At 32.4% G+C, this 16,075-nt stretch overlaps 10 protein-coding genes and 1 non-coding gene across 11 annotated transcripts; 6 read left to right on the top strand and 5 right to left on the bottom strand.

The window, feature by feature from the left end:
• Positions 1-426: 426 nt before the first annotated feature.
• On the bottom strand, positions 427-1,386 carry BX663DRAFT_439264 (uncharacterized protein; the record flags this gene model as incomplete). The annotated part of the gene is made up of 1 exon (XM_051523324.1): positions 427-1,386. The coding sequence occupies one exon, from the start codon at positions 1,384-1,386 to the stop codon at positions 427-429; it is 960 nt and encodes a 319-aa protein (XP_051380517.1).
• A 2,469-nt stretch (positions 1,387-3,855) lies between these two features.
• Positions 3,856-3,926, top strand: BX663DRAFT_t102. The gene has a single exon. It is a non-coding gene; the product is annotated as a tRNA-Gly (tRNA).
• Positions 3,927-4,028: 102 nt separating this feature from the next.
• Positions 4,029-6,051, bottom strand: BX663DRAFT_517942 (uncharacterized protein). The gene is made up of 8 exons (XM_051528796.1): positions 5,947-6,051; positions 5,522-5,887; positions 5,427-5,460; positions 5,344-5,360; positions 5,100-5,282; positions 4,695-5,045; positions 4,507-4,630; positions 4,029-4,448 (listed from the first exon to the last, which is right to left on the bottom strand). The coding sequence occupies exons 1-8, from the start codon at positions 6,016-6,018 to the stop codon at positions 4,069-4,071; spliced, it is 1,527 nt and encodes a 508-aa protein (XP_051380516.1). The 5' UTR covers positions 6,019-6,051; the 3' UTR covers positions 4,029-4,068.
• A 396-nt stretch (positions 6,052-6,447) lies between these two features.
• On the top strand, positions 6,448-8,769 carry BX663DRAFT_517939 (uncharacterized protein). Its single transcript, XM_051528795.1, has 4 exons — positions 6,448-6,571; positions 6,662-8,537; positions 8,596-8,632; positions 8,728-8,769. The coding sequence occupies exons 1-2, from the start codon at positions 6,480-6,482 to the stop codon at positions 8,514-8,516; spliced, it is 1,947 nt and encodes a 648-aa protein (XP_051380515.1). The 5' UTR covers positions 6,448-6,479; the 3' UTR covers positions 8,517-8,537; positions 8,596-8,632; positions 8,728-8,769.
• On the bottom strand, positions 8,643-9,721 carry BX663DRAFT_517934 (uncharacterized protein). Its single transcript, XM_051528794.1, has 4 exons — positions 9,521-9,721; positions 9,369-9,425; positions 9,200-9,296; positions 8,643-9,136 (listed from the first exon to the last, which is right to left on the bottom strand). Exons 1-4 carry the CDS (start codon positions 9,592-9,594, stop codon positions 8,750-8,752), a joined length of 615 nt encoding a protein of 204 aa, XP_051380514.1. The 5' UTR covers positions 9,595-9,721; the 3' UTR covers positions 8,643-8,749.
• Positions 9,722-9,952: 231 nt separating this feature from the next.
• Positions 9,953-10,669, bottom strand: BX663DRAFT_517933 (NUDIX hydrolase domain-like protein). Its single transcript, XM_051528793.1, has one exon. The coding sequence runs from the start codon at positions 10,478-10,480 to the stop codon at positions 10,004-10,006; it is 477 nt and encodes a 158-aa protein (XP_051380513.1). The 5' UTR covers positions 10,481-10,669; the 3' UTR covers positions 9,953-10,003.
• Positions 10,670-10,938: 269 nt separating this feature from the next.
• BX663DRAFT_517931 (uncharacterized protein) lies at positions 10,939-11,494 on the bottom strand. Its single transcript, XM_051528792.1, has one exon. The coding sequence runs from the start codon at positions 11,420-11,422 to the stop codon at positions 11,243-11,245; it is 180 nt and encodes a 59-aa protein (XP_051380512.1). The 5' UTR covers positions 11,423-11,494; the 3' UTR covers positions 10,939-11,242.
• A 1,297-nt stretch (positions 11,495-12,791) lies between these two features.
• Positions 12,792-13,407, top strand: BX663DRAFT_517928 (uncharacterized protein; the record flags this gene model as incomplete). The annotated part of the gene is made up of 1 exon (XM_051528791.1): positions 12,792-13,407. A coding segment is annotated over exon 1 (187 nt), but the record flags the coding sequence as incomplete, so codon positions are not given.
• BX663DRAFT_159624 (uncharacterized protein) lies at positions 13,241-14,838 on the top strand. The gene is made up of 3 exons (XM_051521635.1): positions 13,241-13,433; positions 13,504-13,961; positions 14,016-14,838. Exons 2-3 carry the CDS (start codon positions 13,507-13,509, stop codon positions 14,695-14,697), a joined length of 1,137 nt encoding a protein of 378 aa, XP_051380510.1. The 5' UTR covers positions 13,241-13,433; positions 13,504-13,506; the 3' UTR covers positions 14,698-14,838.
• BX663DRAFT_517920 (uncharacterized protein) lies at positions 14,507-15,211 on the top strand. Its single transcript, XM_051528790.1, has one exon. It carries the CDS (start codon positions 14,752-14,754, stop codon positions 15,082-15,084), a length of 333 nt encoding a protein of 110 aa, XP_051380509.1. The 5' UTR covers positions 14,507-14,751; the 3' UTR covers positions 15,085-15,211.
• On the top strand, positions 15,179-15,765 carry BX663DRAFT_488431 (uncharacterized protein; the record flags this gene model as incomplete). Its single annotated transcript, XM_051524813.1, has 3 exons — positions 15,179-15,211; position 15,281; positions 15,305-15,765. The coding sequence occupies 3 exons, from the start codon at positions 15,179-15,181 to the stop codon at positions 15,763-15,765; spliced, it is 495 nt and encodes a 164-aa protein (XP_051380508.1).
• Between the last annotated feature and the right edge of the window lie 310 nt (positions 15,766-16,075).

The raw sequence follows: 16,075 nt of genomic DNA, 5'->3' as shown, positions 1-16,075 counted from the left end.
TTCGAGAGGGATTAGCTCCCGAGGACTTGTATTTATTAGCAAAGATATCTATAGAAGAGAACTTCCATATTTTCCTACTAGTATAAATACCACCTTGGACACTGTTGGTGAGACCAGGTATACCAGAATCCTCAACAAATGTCCAGCCATAATAGACATTAGAATAATAATCTAATAGGCATCCGAAATCCTCGTCATTCATTCTTGAAGGCCGAGCCTTGGCTTTCACATTCTTGACGATGCTTGCAGGGACACACTCATAACCATATAGCTTGCCGTCACCAGAAGCTTCATTCTCCAAGAACAGACTGATATCAAACTTTGAGTCATACATATCATTATCTTCTTCTTCTTCTTCACTTTCTTCGTCATCATTTCTTTTATTTTTACAAAAAATTGATTTCCAATTTTTTTGATCATCAGAAACTACCGGCAAACAATCAAATAGTCTCCAGCAAAAACAGACTCCAAAAACCTCTTCGTTATCGTATTTTCAACGGATCCCTTATTGTTAGTATTAATAACTTTAAGATCACCGTTATACCTTTCAAAGTTGAAAAGCCAATGGGACATGGCTGGCCCATAATCCAAAAGACCTTCTTTGATATGCAAATGGTTGTGCATATTCAGTGACAAGTAACTGGCATCATGGTAGATTTCCATAAATTCGCTTAAAAATTCTTTTAATAGAGAATGAACGTAATCTATTTCTTCTTCAGTAATACTTGTATTGGCTATATAACGATTGGCTTCAACAAACTTCATCCAGTGATTATAATATTGCATGTTCAATCTCAAGGGCAAAAGATAAGGTGACATAGCAATAATCCACACTCGCCATTCATCAGCTGTTAAATGGCTAAAACCATCCTTACCTACTGTTATCTTGCGTTTAACAGCATTACCACCATCATATCCAAAGGGAAGTATCAGGCTTTTTGCAAATTCTGACATCTCCGCTAAATCGCTCTTCGTAATCAATAATGACTCTTCGCGGCGACCGCCAGCAACGGATCTAACTTCATCTCTCCAGATCATATGTAGGACACGTTTGGCTGTCCCAAGAAAGCAATTATGCATTACATCTACGGGAGCGAAACGGATAGGATCAAAATATGGCAAACGAAGGAGCGTGCTCCAACGAGTACCAGTATTTCTCTCAAATTCACTACGTTGATCTTTCGTCGAGAGAGTTAACCACTTACTTGCATTTACACGGTGGGTACTTGCCGAACGACCAACCCAATTAGCATCATCGAAGTCTCTGAAATCTCTTCTATTAGCATTACCAGGCAGCGAAGGAAAAGATTTATCACACTTATGGCACGCACGTGTTGAGTTATGACCAGTAAATCCAAGACATTTTCTTTGTGCCGGCAAATCCATCGACGTCAACACTAATGCGCCCTTCACTAACTGATCCTCCTCATCTCTAACCTTCATTAGCACACCATCTTGTAAGAGCAAGAACTCATCAACTAAAGGATTCAAATAATTATTTATTTCAAATGTTGATGGCTCTGATGGGCCAGGTAACAATCCAACTAAAATAACGTTCTCACGCAGATTTCTTATTTCTCTTGGTAAATTAAGAATCGTTAGATAGACTGCACCGCAAGAATACTGGCTATTGGTGTACAATTGAAGCCAATCTACATTTAATGAAAACATCAAATTGAACCTTGAACTTTCAACAAAAGCTTCTTCATCGCCAGGATTTAGTTTGAAGCTCTTCCAAATTCTTCCATCATACACATCAAACAAACGACCAGGAACGATTGTTCGATTCTTCCAACTACTAATGTTTTTAACAAATTTTTCCCGAAGGAAAAATTTACGTAAAGTGTTGATAACTGAATTGTAGAAAAAGGAGCGAACAGGATTCAAACTAACTTGATCAAACAACTCAGCACCACATCTAGAAGCAAATGGGAGATTATCTTCGCGAGCACGACATTTCTTGCCAATGATCCTGGCTTTCTCTTCAGCAGTTGCAAATGGATAGATTGCATGACAATCTTCACAGCTTACATATTCTTTTATGCCATCATGGCAAATTTCACCAAGTTGGCTCCAAGAGTAGAATGTGCTGGCACTCGAAGGAAATCTGTACTCACTAGTAGTATGTTCTAATGAAATGTTTAAGAAGCGCATCATCAACTCGAGGGCTTGATTAGTAACTTGATTGCCCTGGATAAGCATAACAAGCATCATGAACATATTCATAGCAATAGGATCCTTGGGGAATTTTCCATTATTGAAAAAACCAGCGTATGAATCTGTTAGATATTAAATAGGATATTATATTTAGACATTTAAATAGAAAGAAATATTAATTTTTTTTTATTTACTTTCTTCACTAATCTCTTCAGCATCATTGCTAATGTTCATGTCTTGATCAATGTCAGCATCATCAGCAAAGTAATCGTCAATGTCTATATTTGTAATTTGAGGGAACCAAATATTTGTGTAAGTATTTTGTCATGCAAAAAAAAAAAAAAAAAAAAAAAAAAAAAAAAAAAATACCATCTTCATTATCAACTTCCATTAAATCTTCTTGCATATTTTCTTTAGCTAGATATCATATATTAGTGGTTAATTAAACAGTTTGATCGAAAAAAAAAGGCTTTATTTATATATAAATAAGAATAATATATACCTGCACGAACTTCATCGTCTTTTTTATGCTCTGCTCTAGTAGTTCTAGAAACAAGGCGAAAAGGGCGAGAATCAGTCTTGCATTGAGAACAATAGCACTTTACTCTGATTTTAATAGATTGAGACATTTTTAAATATAATAGGATGCTTTGTAATGAATAAATAAAATAATAGATTGATAAAAGAAACTAAGATCAATAAGTTAAAGCAAATGCATTTATTATATACTATTTGGGTTTAAACTTAATTTTTTCTATGATCATATGTTTTCTTATAGATGCATTTTTGGAAAAAAAGTATTTTTTTTTCTCTCATTTCACGATGTAAATAATGTGATTACTTTTCCTTTTTTTTCTAATTTCACAATGCAAATAGTGTGATTTCTTTTTTTTTTTTCTCTAATCTCACGATGTAAATAGGAAAATTACTTTTTTTCTCTCAACTCGAAAATGTAAATAATATAATTTTTTTTTCTCTTCAATAATGTTATTTATTAAATGTTTTAATATTCGTTTGGCATTTCAACTTAATTGCCACCAACATTTCGAAATGTCAGTTTCAATGTTATAATGGAAATGAAGATTACTTTTATAATTAATTGTTTCGAACATTTTTTTTAATTTAAATTGTATTCACTTTTAAATAAAAGACAAAATAATTTTATATTTGTGTACATAATAAAATAATGTATTTTATTTTGAATTAAACATTAATACATAATCATGTTGAATTTTTTTTTTTTTTTTTTTGCATGGCTGAAAAAATAATGCATGTGTAAATTTTGCCTCAAGGGAAAAAAATACAATGAAAAATTAAAAGTACTTTTAAAATTCCGCAAAATAATAAATTTTAGAAATTCTATTGGCTAATTTTTTTATTTGGAAAATTTTACCCTGTAAAAAAACACAGCCAAAATAGCTGTAAAATTTAAACATTAAAAAAATAATGAATATTAGCAGTAGACATGTCGTTTTTTTTGGATATATTTATTCTATGATAGTATATTAAACATAATATATTTTTTATTTGGAAGTTTTATATTAAAAATTAGTAGAAATAAACAATTTAAAAAATCGGTGCTTAAATTGTGGCGTACGACGTATAGTACTTTAATACGTCGTACGCCAACTTTTTGCAGTGCAACGGATTTTCCATAATGGGAACAGTTGTATTATTGACACCGACACATCCATAGAAGCGTTCTTAGTTTAATGGTAGAATTTCACCCTTCCAAGGTGAAGGCCGGGGTTCGATTCCCCGAGGACGCATTCATATTTTGCAATTTTTTATTTTTTCTTTGGTTGGTTGTTCAGTTATGAAAAACTATATATCAAAAATAATATAAAATAAATTATTTACTTAATACTACCATTTTTATTTATGTTATTGTTAATGAAAATATACTGTTTATTATAGAAAAGATTCATGATGATGAAATATTTTATCAACCAGTGACTTAGTAGTAGAACGCGCTACTTCTGTATATAAGTAGTATAATTCATCTAAGAGTTCTAAGGGACTATAATATATGTAATAAGAGGAGCCAGCCATAAAGTTTTGCAAAGAATATGATTTAAGAACGTTAAATAATAGACAAAATAAGAAAAGGAGCCATGGGAGTAAATAGATAAAAGCAGACCATCTTGTGTTTTGTATTGACTCTTCTCCTTGTCGCTGACATTGCTTTAAAGTTAGATTTGTTTGAATAATATAAACTAATTCACTTTGTTGATCAAATTGATGCGAAAGGGATATTACACGTTGTTTTTGATCGTCATACTTCCTAGACACTAAACATAATACACTTTTAGTGATTTAATACAAATTTATCAATGCTAATTGTAATACCTTCTTTTAACTTTTGTATCAATTCATCACGTTCTTGTTTTAATAATTCTATTTCTGTCATATATTCAGCCTTTATTTGTTCTCTAGCAAGATTTGTTTCGTCAAGAATTAAATTCTTCTTTTCCTATGAAAATAATCAAAGATAGGAAAGTTTGTTTTTTTATATGTGTGTATATGTATATAATTACCTCTAGTGTAAGTGTATTTACATTGTTTCTCAATTCTTCGATCTCTAGTTTTTGTTTATTTATAAGAACTGAATAATCAGCATTTATTGTTTCCTGTGTCTTGAGCTCTTTCTTTGTTTCTAGAAGAGTTTGCCTTTCTTGTTCAAGTTGCATGTTAGTATTTGTTATTTTCTTTTCATAAGCTCGGATTGTTTCTTTGGCTTGTGAAAGCTCAGTCAGAGTTGTGCTATTTTGTACCTCTTCTGAAACTGTTAAATGCTTTTTTAACTTGTCTATCTCTAGTTTTTTATTCTCTAGTTCCATTTTAAGTTTTTCATTTCTTATATCTGTAAGATCATTAGCTAATTCAAGCTATTCTTACATAGTTAATACTATAAACTATATGATGCTCTTATTCCAACTTACATCATTTATCGTGTCTGATTTCTCTTTGTCCTTTTTCTTGTTTTCCAAGATAATAGTATCTTGTTGTTCAATTTTAAATTGCATCTCTTGTAACTTGTTTTCTAATTCCAAAATATACTGTTTATATTCTTCTGATAAATCAAATGCTGCTTCTCCACTTTTCTCTTTTTTTTTGTTAATTTCCTAATATTATGGATAAAAATTGGCTTATTTTAACACAACTATAAACATAATATTTACATACCAATTCATTATAAGTTTCTATTACAAAAAAAAAAAAAAGTGAGTATCTATTTCATCTTTTTTAATTTTTTTTCCCTGACTTACCTAATTTTCTAGTAACGCAACTATTTAAAGTTTGCTATAAAAAAGAGTTTAACATTAGGCTTATTTTATCATTTTTTTTTTTAATATATGCTTACATTTGAATCTGGATGATTAGTACTTGCTATATCGTCTACAAAATAAGGATCTGACTTATTATTCTTTGGGCGAATATTTGCTTTAATTGTAGATCTTGATCTAGATGTCTTTTCATCTTTCAAACGAATCATATACAATAATTGAGAAAACTCTTCAGGAGTTAACCATAAATCCTCATTTTCTTCATAGTAAGCTTGCAAGAATAATATCTGTTTATCACTTAAAATATATTCTTCGTTATTTTCATTATATTGATCTATAAAGTCTAGCCATTCCTTCAGATTGATCATTTTTTTGCGTGACAAGTTTAAACTATCAGTACATTGAAATAAATAGGTTTCAAAATCATGGATAGGTAATTGCATCTTGAGAGAAAAAAAAATAATTAAATACTATATTTATTTATGCATTCTTAGGTATTCACCTTTTCATGGATCATATAAGAATGAACATTTGACAAATTATTTTGATATTCGTTTCTTGAAATTTCCAACATGTTAATAATTGGTTTCTTTTTTTTTAAAAAAAAGGAAATTTATTGATTTTGAAAAGAAAAAAAAAATCAAGTATTTATGAATTTATATGCATTATTGATTCATATATACGCACACTTATGCACACACTTATATAAACAATGAGCAAAAAAAAAAAAAAAAAACAATCAATTAACTATTTTACAAAAGGAAAGGTGCTTTTAAACAATTATTCATGTCAGAGTAAAGCTAATTTCGGAGTTTTACCATAATTCATTATATCAGGTCGATAGGCATGAATTTCAACTAATTTATAATAATATAAATTAAGCAGATAACAAACAGCAATACTTATAACGTAACAAGAAAAATATTCGAATGTTTTTTTTTTCAAGGCTGAAATTGAAATTTGAACTTTTTTTTTTTTTTTTTTTTTTTTTTTTTTGTTGTGAGAAATTAATACTCTTCTTCACTCTATTTTATAATGGAAAGTGATATTTCACCAAAAACAGATGAAGAAAATAATAAACCTCGACCTATTAAAAGAAGAGCTCGTATGGCACTGTCCTGTCAAAGGTAGTTTTAGTTATATATAAATATAGATGCATTTACTTGTTTTCCCTCCCTCCCCTTCCTTCCTTTTCTTCTTCTTATTATTATTATTAGATGTCGTAAACATCGTTCAAAATGTTCTCGTTCAAGACCTGAATGTGAACAATGTTCAGCTGTAGGCGCTTCTTGTGTTTATTTAGAAGCACCAGGTGATCTTGAAAGCACAGCATTACGAGACCGTTTTGCAGGACTAGAGAATCAAATTCATTCACTTATTAATGAATTTGGACACCTTGAACAAATTGTTAAATCAACAGTTACTACCAATAATCAAACTAATACTGAATCAACAAAAGCCACTTTAGACATTCCATCCCATATAAGAACTAATTCACTCCAGAAATGGAAAATTCACCAATTAAGCCCAGGAGGCTTGTCCATAGATACTCATATGTTTCATGTTACTGACATTTATTCAACTTTAATTCAATTTGCAAAAGATAATACAAATACTCTTACTTTATACCCTAAACCAGAACAACAAAAGAAGCCAGTTTGGCTTATACGTAATCATTCTTTATTTCCAAATGTACGTCTTAGTCATTTTACAAGTTTAAGACCTGATGTTCATGACGGAGAAGACACCTCAGATGATGATCCACGAAAGAATTCAACAATAGACGTAGAAGAGGATGAAGATAATTTTTCTTCTTTAGAAAAAGAGGAAATGATGCCAGAACCTTTGTCACCTATTTTAGTTGAACGATTGCTATCCCTTTACAAAAGATGTTTATTATATGGCGCTGTACAACCATTTGATACTCTCTTTAAAGCTCTCTTATTAGATCCGCATAACTTATCTCCTACATTTCAATTACTTTATGCTTCTATTATTTGTCATATGCTACCTCATGCATTCTATTGGCACAAAGAAATTTTTGAAAATTTAATGGACAAGTCTACATGTGTGCATCTCTCGATACAATACTACAAATGGGCTAAGCGGCTCTTATCATCTATTTATTTTGACGCACCTAGTCTTACTACATGTCATGCCATCTGTAACCTTGTCCTTTATCATATTGAGAATGGAAATACATCTGTCATCTATATCTATTCGGGTATGGCAGTACGAATGGCATTATCACTTCAACTCTATCGTGAAGATGCTCTTGATTCAATTGCTCAGCAGCAGATAGACCTCTTTCCAATCGCTTATCGTCCCCCTGTCCTGATAGTAAAAGAATATGCAAGGTCCTTACTTTGGTTTATGTATTTCTTGGACACTGCTTCCTCTCATTATCATAATAAGCCTTACGAAATACATTTGGATGATCATGTCAGTACCACAACTTATTTTAAAAAGAACCCTGCTGCTCTGCTATCGAGTGAGATAAATGAACAACAGGCCTTCTTTCAATTTATCGAATTTCATACCTGTCAAATCACTCGTGATATCCGACGTACTATCTTTACACACCCTGAAGAGAGACAGACAGCGTATGATGAAATTGAACGTATCGAGAAACGATTATTAAGCTTTCAAAAGCAATTACCTAATCTACATAAAGGAATGATACATGATAGTGATATATGGGAACGAAGATGTTTCTTTAAACAATGGATTCGTCATCATGGGCATTGGATCTTAATTCATCAGACTTATTTACCAACTCCCATGTCTGTACAGCGATGCACAACAGCTGCCTTTGCCCTAGTTGACTTGTTTGATCATTGGATAGTGAATATGGATTGTTATTTTAGACCTTGTGTCCATGAGTTAAAACAAGCATGTGAGATTCTATTATATCATGTTGATCAAAATACACCCATTAAAGATAAGGCATTAGAGGGCTTGATGCGATTAATTCAAGTTTTACTTAAAACTCCAGTCGGTGAAATTGCTAGAACACGTCCATTTGTTCAACGTGTCTTAAAAGTTATTGAAGAAAATAACACTAGTTTATGATATATAAATGCATATATATATGTATGTATATATATATACATATATACATATATATATTTATATATATTTATATGGGTAGATAGATAGACGTATTGTGTGTGTATGTATGTATGTATGTATGTATGTGTGTGTGTGTGTGTGTGTGTGTTTTATTATAATTATTATTATTATTATTATTTTCATTTGCTTGTGTATAATTCATATCTAATAGTCCATTCAATGTGTGAGGTGGACTAATGATAATGTCTTGAGGGTGACTTTGAACGATGTTCAGTGGTATGAATTACAGTTGGAATAGGTGAACGCGATCTTGAACGTGGTGAAGCAGAATATCGTCGTTCTTTTAGATAATAATGAGAAGGAGGAGGAGGAAGAGGAGACCTTCCTCTAGGTGGAGACATTGAACGTCGTCTACCTCGACTTCTACTACGATATGGACTATATGATCTGTGATAATAGGGTGGTGGTGGTATACGTCCCGGAGGAGGTGGTGGTAGAGAATGATGGTGGTGATGAGGAGGAGGATGGCGTCGTTGATGTGGAAGAGGTAATGGTGGCGGTAGTGGAGGATATGAAGGACCGCCTAATCGCCATGATGCGCTAGGCGCATTTCTTGCCCACTATAACAGGTATTATATTCATTATTAAATAATATATCACATGTTTTTTTTCCTTTTCCTTACTTGAACACTAATCGTATATCCATCAATGCGTCTACCATGCATTTCATTAAAAGCATCTTCAGCATCATGTGGATCTTCAAATTCAACAAAGGCATATCTATTTTTTTTTTGATGTCGTTAATATACATAATTACATTACATCAAGTGACTGAATTGTTATAATATTTACACTTTGGCATGAAATGATTTTGGTGCTGGAATGTCACAACGAACTAATCGACCATATCTAATATAATATTTGATTTAGTTTTTTTTTTTCTTTTTTCAAGTGGATTATGTTCGAGATTCTTTTCGAGAAAAAAAAAAAAGTTAAATTTCTACCGTTCGAATTCGTAAGCGAGATCTCTAGCGCGTGTTTGTCCACCAAAGCCAGCTACAAATAACGTTGTTCTCATATTGTGTATATCTCTCCCTCTTTCCTTTTTTTTTGAATATATATCTTTTATGTATATATATATATATATATATGTGAATATATATAATATACAATTAAATAAAGGTAGGAAATTATCTATATCTTTGTATGTATGCAAACAAAAGAAAAAAAGAAAAAAAAAGAAGTTATTTTTTTTTTCCAGGACGGCTGACGACATCATTCATTTTCTTCTGGGTCCGAAAATGACTATTGCTACCGAGTAGCTTATATTCGTAAACTTTATTCCATAGTATCATCCTGTTTTACCAAATGTGACTACACTATAATATCTATTATATATACACAAGTAATATCTTTAATCCTTTACAGGTTTTTTCTTTTTTTATTATTATTATTGCGCATAGTATTTTGAAAGATTAGCGATATATTCAATCTAAAAAGCTTAAATCATGTTGATCAATAAGTTTTTGCAAAGGGGAAAATAATGGTTTTCTTTGTTTCAACTCGTTCAAAGTAATAAATTCCCATTCACCTTGCAATTTATGTGGCTCCATCACTTTAACTTGAGTAATGTCGTTCGGTTCAATTTGACACCACATAAAGATGGTTACATAATGCTTTTTATTCTCAGGCATAATATCATTAGTAGCTGTTATCATTTTAATATCTTTTAAAGATAAATTCAAGTTAGTTTCTTCTAGTACTTCACGTCGTGCACATTGTTCAAATTCTTCAAACATTTCTAAATGACCTCCTGGCAATTGCCAGGTGCCTGCTCCATGTGACCCTGCACGTTGACCAACTAAAATACGTGTTTGTTTATCTTTAGGGTCTTTGTATGTAACTAAACATCCAACACCTACACGAACTTCTTTTTGTGCTATTGTTGTTATCGGTGTTGTCATAGTATGCAAAATATGTATATAAATATATTAATATACACTACTCCTTTTATTGTGTGTCTATAAAAAAAAAAAACTTTACTTCTACAAATGCAAGCTTATATTTCGCCGCTTGAAAAAATTTTAATATAATTAAACTTTTTTTTTTTTTATTATTATTTTTATGAATTAAAATTTATAAAGCGACCTATGGGCACATAATATCTTTATTATATTGGATTGCCCAGGTCAGTTCAAATTATGTGAAAAAAAAGTATCTAAAAACCCTCTTATGGGACAAGAGGTAAAAAGGTAAAGGAAAGGAAGAAGAGAAGGTGAGAAAGAAAGGGGGAATATTGCTAACAAGTTTAAAGAGACAACCAGTTGAGTCATTTCCTGCCTGGATCAAGAAGTAAAGGAGACACTCTGCTTACACTTTTTGGACGAAAGGAAAAATAAAATCAGACACTTTGATGGTAAATGTTCAGACTTTTTCTTCACCTGTAATCGTCAAATCCCAAAAAGGAAATCCCTGTTTCTTTATATAAAAAAAAGGTGAATCACAGACGTTGCAGAAGTATTGTGTCTAATTTAATGAAGTACGTTTTAACCTTACGCTTCTTTGATAAATCACAACTTAAAAACACAGAGGACTTCCTCGATCCCAGAAAGCCTCTGTATATCACATCCGTCCTTAGCAATTAGCAGCATAAACTTGTTTATAATGCTCAGCAATACAAGATGTATGCATGTCTGGTTTTTTCCAAAAAGAATTCTTATTTTTTTTTAATGATCTTGAACCAACATCTTTGATAGAGCACAAAAAGAGTGAATATGGGGGCTCATTAATAGCGGTTCATAGTCACGCTGGCTTATGGCATCTACGACAAACGGAGAATAATGCACCCTACACTTGTCCATGAAAATGTGAAAATAATACCTAGTGTGCTTACTCAAAACATCCATTATATTTTTCAAACCAAGGCTACAATATGATATGCATTCATGATTTTTTTCATCTGTTTTACATATTTGTCATTTTTTTTTCTACATAAGTTCAAGGAACTGTTTTTTTACGTTACCAGACTCATAAGCTTTGTACATTACCAATGGCATTGATATTAGCAGGGGACTTTTCAGGCATATTATTCTTTTTTTTTTTCTAAGATACGGTTTGCTCATCTACTAATAAAATAGGTCCACCAAAAGTTGTGACAGGGTCCCTATCATTGTTAATCCCTTTTGAATAAGGTTCTGTTAACACCTTTTTGTCAAGTGTCATAAATGGCTCTAGTGAATATCAAATGGTTGGATTCCTATTAGGTTGTTTTTCATTTTAAAAGGTTTTGTCTTGAGGGACCAATAAACTCTATATTGTCAATTAGGTTAACACACTGATATTTCTAAGGTGCACATACATACATGGGAGACTACGTGTGTACAGTTATATGAAAGTATAGATTTGACAGTCATATTTAAGATACAGCATTGGTAAATATTGTGGTGAAATACACCGACAATTAATAAATAATATACACAGATACAACATGTAATTCATATCGTGCGCTTTTACCATATCATACATCAGCCAAACGAAAACAGAAAGAATCCTGAAATCCAGAGATCTCAAATAATATACATATAGGCATGATTATTTAGCTCCAGCTGAGTCCAGACTTACTGCATAACTAACAACTCTATATTGATTCGCGTTCAAACTACATCCAACAGATGATAGCTGTGACAGACAGAACAATAGAAGATGTTACTCAAGATATTGTTATGACATCGCTAATAATGAACACTGTAAGAGAAATAATTTACATGCCATATCAAAAGGTTGCTCTTGTTTTTTTCTTAAGACCTTAGCCTTTTTAATAAGTGGAATATTTACCAAAAAGGACTACACTCGATTTCTATTGGCTTCTTATTTAATTTTTTTAATTACAAATCAACCTTAAATTTTCCACAAATATATCACATTTTCTTTACCTTCTTTACCAATCTTTGCTTATTTCATACAAAGACATGCATCGATCATTTATTTTTAACAAGAAAAAAGCTATTTATGACAGTCGTCTAGAGAAGAATGAGCTTTCAAGCAAGTATTATTATTAGTGCACATATCTAATCAAAATTAACAATAACATCATCGATGCCACATGCTTTGATTGTGGTCAGAAGGGACACTTAACAAAAAAACTATAAAGAATGCTCGTTATATTCACCCGAGACTGGTGACAAAGGTATAGTTGTTCGTATGTAGAATAAGGTGCTAAACATCTACTAATTTACTGAAGAATAGTTGGCACTAGTACTAATAAAAAACGAAAACAGTCAGAAAACGTTAAAAAAGCTAAAAAAAAAAATGATGCTAAAAGACAGAAAACACAAGCCAGTACCGAAGTTGTTTGTTCAAGATGTAAGCTTTCAGGTCATAGCTCTGCATGGCTCCCCTGAATGCTCTTTCTATATTTTATCAAAAGCGAAAACCTTGGCTCTCAGCCTTGGGTATAATTATACTGCGTACACGCGGAAGCTTCCTTTTGATATAATTGCATCAAAGAAGAATACAAAGGTGTCCTGAAAGAAAAAATTACCACCTGCTGCAATTCTATAAGACACCTTATCTACAGAGCAAAGTTGTTTGTAAATTACTATCTTTTACAAAATCCCAATGAGCCTGCCCCAGGGTTCATCTTTATGCAACAATTTTGGTATACTATATGCCAATTGGTCAATAACAGAAGGCCTACCAGTAGCACTCTAGTCAGTCTAAATCTTTTACAGCGATGGGATAACTTCAAAAGAGAAAACCCCAAGGCATGCCATGCCGTAACTTTAATAAGCGGTGCAAGTCAATGTCTGGCTGAGGCGTGTACGGAGGTAGTCACCTTGTATTAGAATGTAATCGTCGAGACCTTTGAAAATAGATTGATTTATTATCTTCGATACAAGATTCAAATCATGTTTGTGGGTAAAAAAAAAAAATGTATGTATATAAATAGTAATAAAGAACTAAACGAATTTTATAAAAATAAATATAGAGTATGAATCGAAACGACGTTCATAATATTGCTGTAAAACATTGTTATCAATATATCTGTCAAGGGAATCCAGTGTGGCCAACAAGTGAAACTGTGAATGATGATACAATAAGACAAAAAGTTGTTCAATTTTGCCAGCCTCTGAGGGACATTCTAAATACCAAAGTAACAGTGAAAACTCTATCGGAATCCCCTGGTAGATTTACTCCTTTGTTGATACACTTGCTCTCTATCATTGAATCTGAACACGACAACCATTGTGAATACGATGTAAGAAGACTGTCTCTTCCGCGGCGATTTAGTCTGTTCCCAACACCTTCCTTGCACTGGCGTTCTATAACTTTGTCAGTAAACGCATTATCTGCGTTTCTTCCTCGTGAAAAGTTGCCAAGAGGTTATAATGACCAACTTCGGCTCTTTTTTAAAGTATTAAAGTTCCAGTCATTGAGAATTAAAACGTAAGTTAAAAAAAAAGGGTGATATCATAATAATTAAAGCAAACATACTTCCAGAATTGAAAGTATAATGCCGAATGGCAGAAATAGACAGTTGTTTGGAAACTTGATCAGATCAGACGGTTTCAGTGTTGATTTTTTGTTCTACAAAAGACGAAATGATCAAAATGATATGGCTGTCAAAGTTAACCAAATACACCTCAAAGTCGATGACTTTAAGAGTCAAGAAATAGAACAGTCATATCTTCCAATAGCAATTGACCCTGGAAGAAAAACCGTTTTTACTGCAGTTACCGATTTAGATCGCGATGTTCGACGATGCACAACCAAGGAATATTATCATTTGACAGGTTCAGCAAGATTCAGTTCTGAATTGAACAGACTAAAAAATGAGCGTGGCATTAACATCATAGAAAGCTCTATACCAACCAACAAGACTTCTGACTCAGAAAAGTACTTGCAGCATGCCACTTATATTTTCAATAATTTAGATACTCTGTTCGAGTTTTATAACGCTGCTACGGCAAAGGACCGTTTCTTCTTGTACCAAGGAAACCAAAGGGCGCCAGAGTTAATGGTAAATATGTTGCTGAACGGAACTAAAAAGTACAACAGAAGTTTAAGAAGCAAAAAGAAAAAGAAAGCGAAAAACAAAAAGAAGAAGAAGAAAAAAGGGGGTACCAAGAAGAAAAGAAAGGGAAAAGAAGTTAAAAAGAAATGTATTCCAAGGTATTTGTAGTTAAAAAAAAACCCCAGTAAATTAGTATTATTATTATTTTTACTGAAAAAGTGCATGTATACAAATGTATCTGATAGAGAGACTAAATATAAAAACTACAAATCAAAGGTACCCTTGGTCGTATTTGGGGTCGGAATGTTTGGCAAAGATTTAGTGCACTGCAAGGGATTGAGAAGTGGAATCACTGAACTCTTTTACAAGACTTTAAAGAGAAGAGAAATTAATGGTGACTTGATAGTTGTTACCATCGATGAGTATCTTACCTCCCAAGTATGCTCTAAATGTATGACAAGAACTTTGGATGTTTTTACTGGTGTTCGTGGCTGTGGTGTTCTTGTTTGCAAGACATGTCAAAACTGTGGCAGAGGGATATTAATGCATCTTTAAACATAATGAAGACTGCTCAGTCGATTTGGAGAGATGGAGAGCGCCCTCTTCCGTTTAAAAGAGGTTAAGTCTTACATAAATCGCCGTATTAAACATGGTTCTCCGAAAGGAGTTCAGATTATTACAGGTAAAGAAAAAGTCTGAACATTTAATTTGGATTCGTTCAGAAAAAAACTAACATCATCTGAATTTAAAGTGTAAAAACTATATAATCTTGTAGCCTTTCGAAAACATCGTCGAGAATTTCTTGAAGAGAGTTTTCAACAACTACGTGACGAGACACATTCTGTTTTGCTTTCCTCTTGCCGCCCTAATCTGATTATTGACCCGATACTCTGGTTACCCATGACACACAGTGAGCGTAGTCGAACTATTCGATGGCGCCTTGGTTGGTTACCCGGAGGAATACCTAAAGCCTGCCCATATCATCCTCATGTACACTTTAGTCGGTCACACGCCACTGAATGCTTGTATATGCACACCCGTTTATTCTTGCCACGATCAATTGCAGATCCCCTTTCCTTTCTTTTAAATCATCTCCCTCAGCATAAGCACCGAAATTCTCAGGATGTTTCTGCTTGGTTCTATCGCTGGCCAGTTATGTGTACCATTCTACAGGAAATAGATTACTTAATGCACGATAAACTACCCCCTCCACTTCTTGATCCAGGCAGGAAATGACTCAACTGGTTGTCTCTTTAAACTTGTTAGCAATATTCCCCCTTTCTTTCTCACCTTCTCTTCTTCCTTTCCTTTACCTTTTTACCTCTTGTCCCATAAGAGGGTTTTTAGATACCTTTTTGTTTTTCACATAATCTGAGCTGACCTGGGCAATCCAATATAATAAAGATATCATGTGCCCATAGGTCGCTTTATAAATTTTAATTTATAAAAATAATAAAAAAAAAAAAAGTTTAATCATATAATATTGTAGCCAATAAAAATGTGTATTCCCCTTTTTTTTTTTTTTTTTTTTTTTTTTTTTTTTTTT

The sequence above is a fragment of the Cokeromyces recurvatus genome, assembly GCF_025118155.1.
Source record: "Cokeromyces recurvatus strain NRRL 2243 chromosome Unknown BX663scaffold_23, whole genome shotgun sequence".
Classification (NCBI taxonomy): domain Eukaryota; kingdom Fungi; phylum Mucoromycota; class Mucoromycetes; order Mucorales; family Mucoraceae; genus Cokeromyces; species Cokeromyces recurvatus.
The sequence above is the reverse complement of the archived record's forward strand: the minus strand, read 5'-3'. Positions and strand labels throughout refer to the sequence as shown.

Excerpts from the sequence above, each read along its gene's own strand:
- BX663DRAFT_517942 (XM_051528796.1), bottom strand. The coding sequence starts at position 6,018 with ATGTTGGAAATTTCAAGAAACGAATATCAAAATAATTTGTCAAATGTT. Across the intron at positions 5,888-5,946 it reads CTTATATGATCCATGAAAAG|ATGCAATTACCTATCCATGA; the intron begins GTGAATACCTAA and ends TTTTCTCTCAAG. Across the intron at positions 5,046-5,099 it reads AATCAGACACGATAAATGAT|CTTGAATTAGCTAATGATCT; the intron begins GTAAGTTGGAAT and ends ATGTAAGAATAG.
- BX663DRAFT_517939 (XM_051528795.1), top strand. The coding sequence starts at position 6,480 with ATGGAAAGTGATATTTCACCAAAAACAGATGAAGAAAATAATAAACCT. Across the intron at positions 6,572-6,661 it reads ATGGCACTGTCCTGTCAAAG|ATGTCGTAAACATCGTTCAA; the intron begins GTAGTTTTAGTT and ends TATTATTATTAG.
- BX663DRAFT_517934 (XM_051528794.1), bottom strand. The coding sequence starts at position 9,594 with ATGAGAACAACGTTATTTGTAGCTGGCTTTGGTGGACAAACACGCGCT. Across the intron at positions 9,426-9,520 it reads CTCGCTTACGAATTCGAACG|ATATGGTCGATTAGTTCGTT; the intron begins GTAGAAATTTAA and ends ATATTATATTAG. Across the intron at positions 9,137-9,199 it reads GATATACGATTAGTGTTCAA|TGGGCAAGAAATGCGCCTAG; the intron begins GTAAGGAAAAGG and ends TACCTGTTATAG.
- BX663DRAFT_517933 (XM_051528793.1), bottom strand. The coding sequence starts at position 10,480 with ATGACAACACCGATAACAACAATAGCACAAAAAGAAGTTCGTGTAGGT.
- BX663DRAFT_517931 (XM_051528792.1), bottom strand. The coding sequence starts at position 11,422 with ATGGATGTTTTGAGTAAGCACACTAGGTATTATTTTCACATTTTCATG.
- BX663DRAFT_159624 (XM_051521635.1), top strand. The coding sequence starts at position 13,507 with ATGAATCGAAACGACGTTCATAATATTGCTGTAAAACATTGTTATCAA. Across the intron at positions 13,962-14,015 it reads CAGTCATTGAGAATTAAAAC|AATTGAAAGTATAATGCCGA; the intron begins GTAAGTTAAAAA and ends ACATACTTCCAG.
- BX663DRAFT_517920 (XM_051528790.1), top strand. The coding sequence starts at position 14,752 with ATGTATACAAATGTATCTGATAGAGAGACTAAATATAAAAACTACAAA.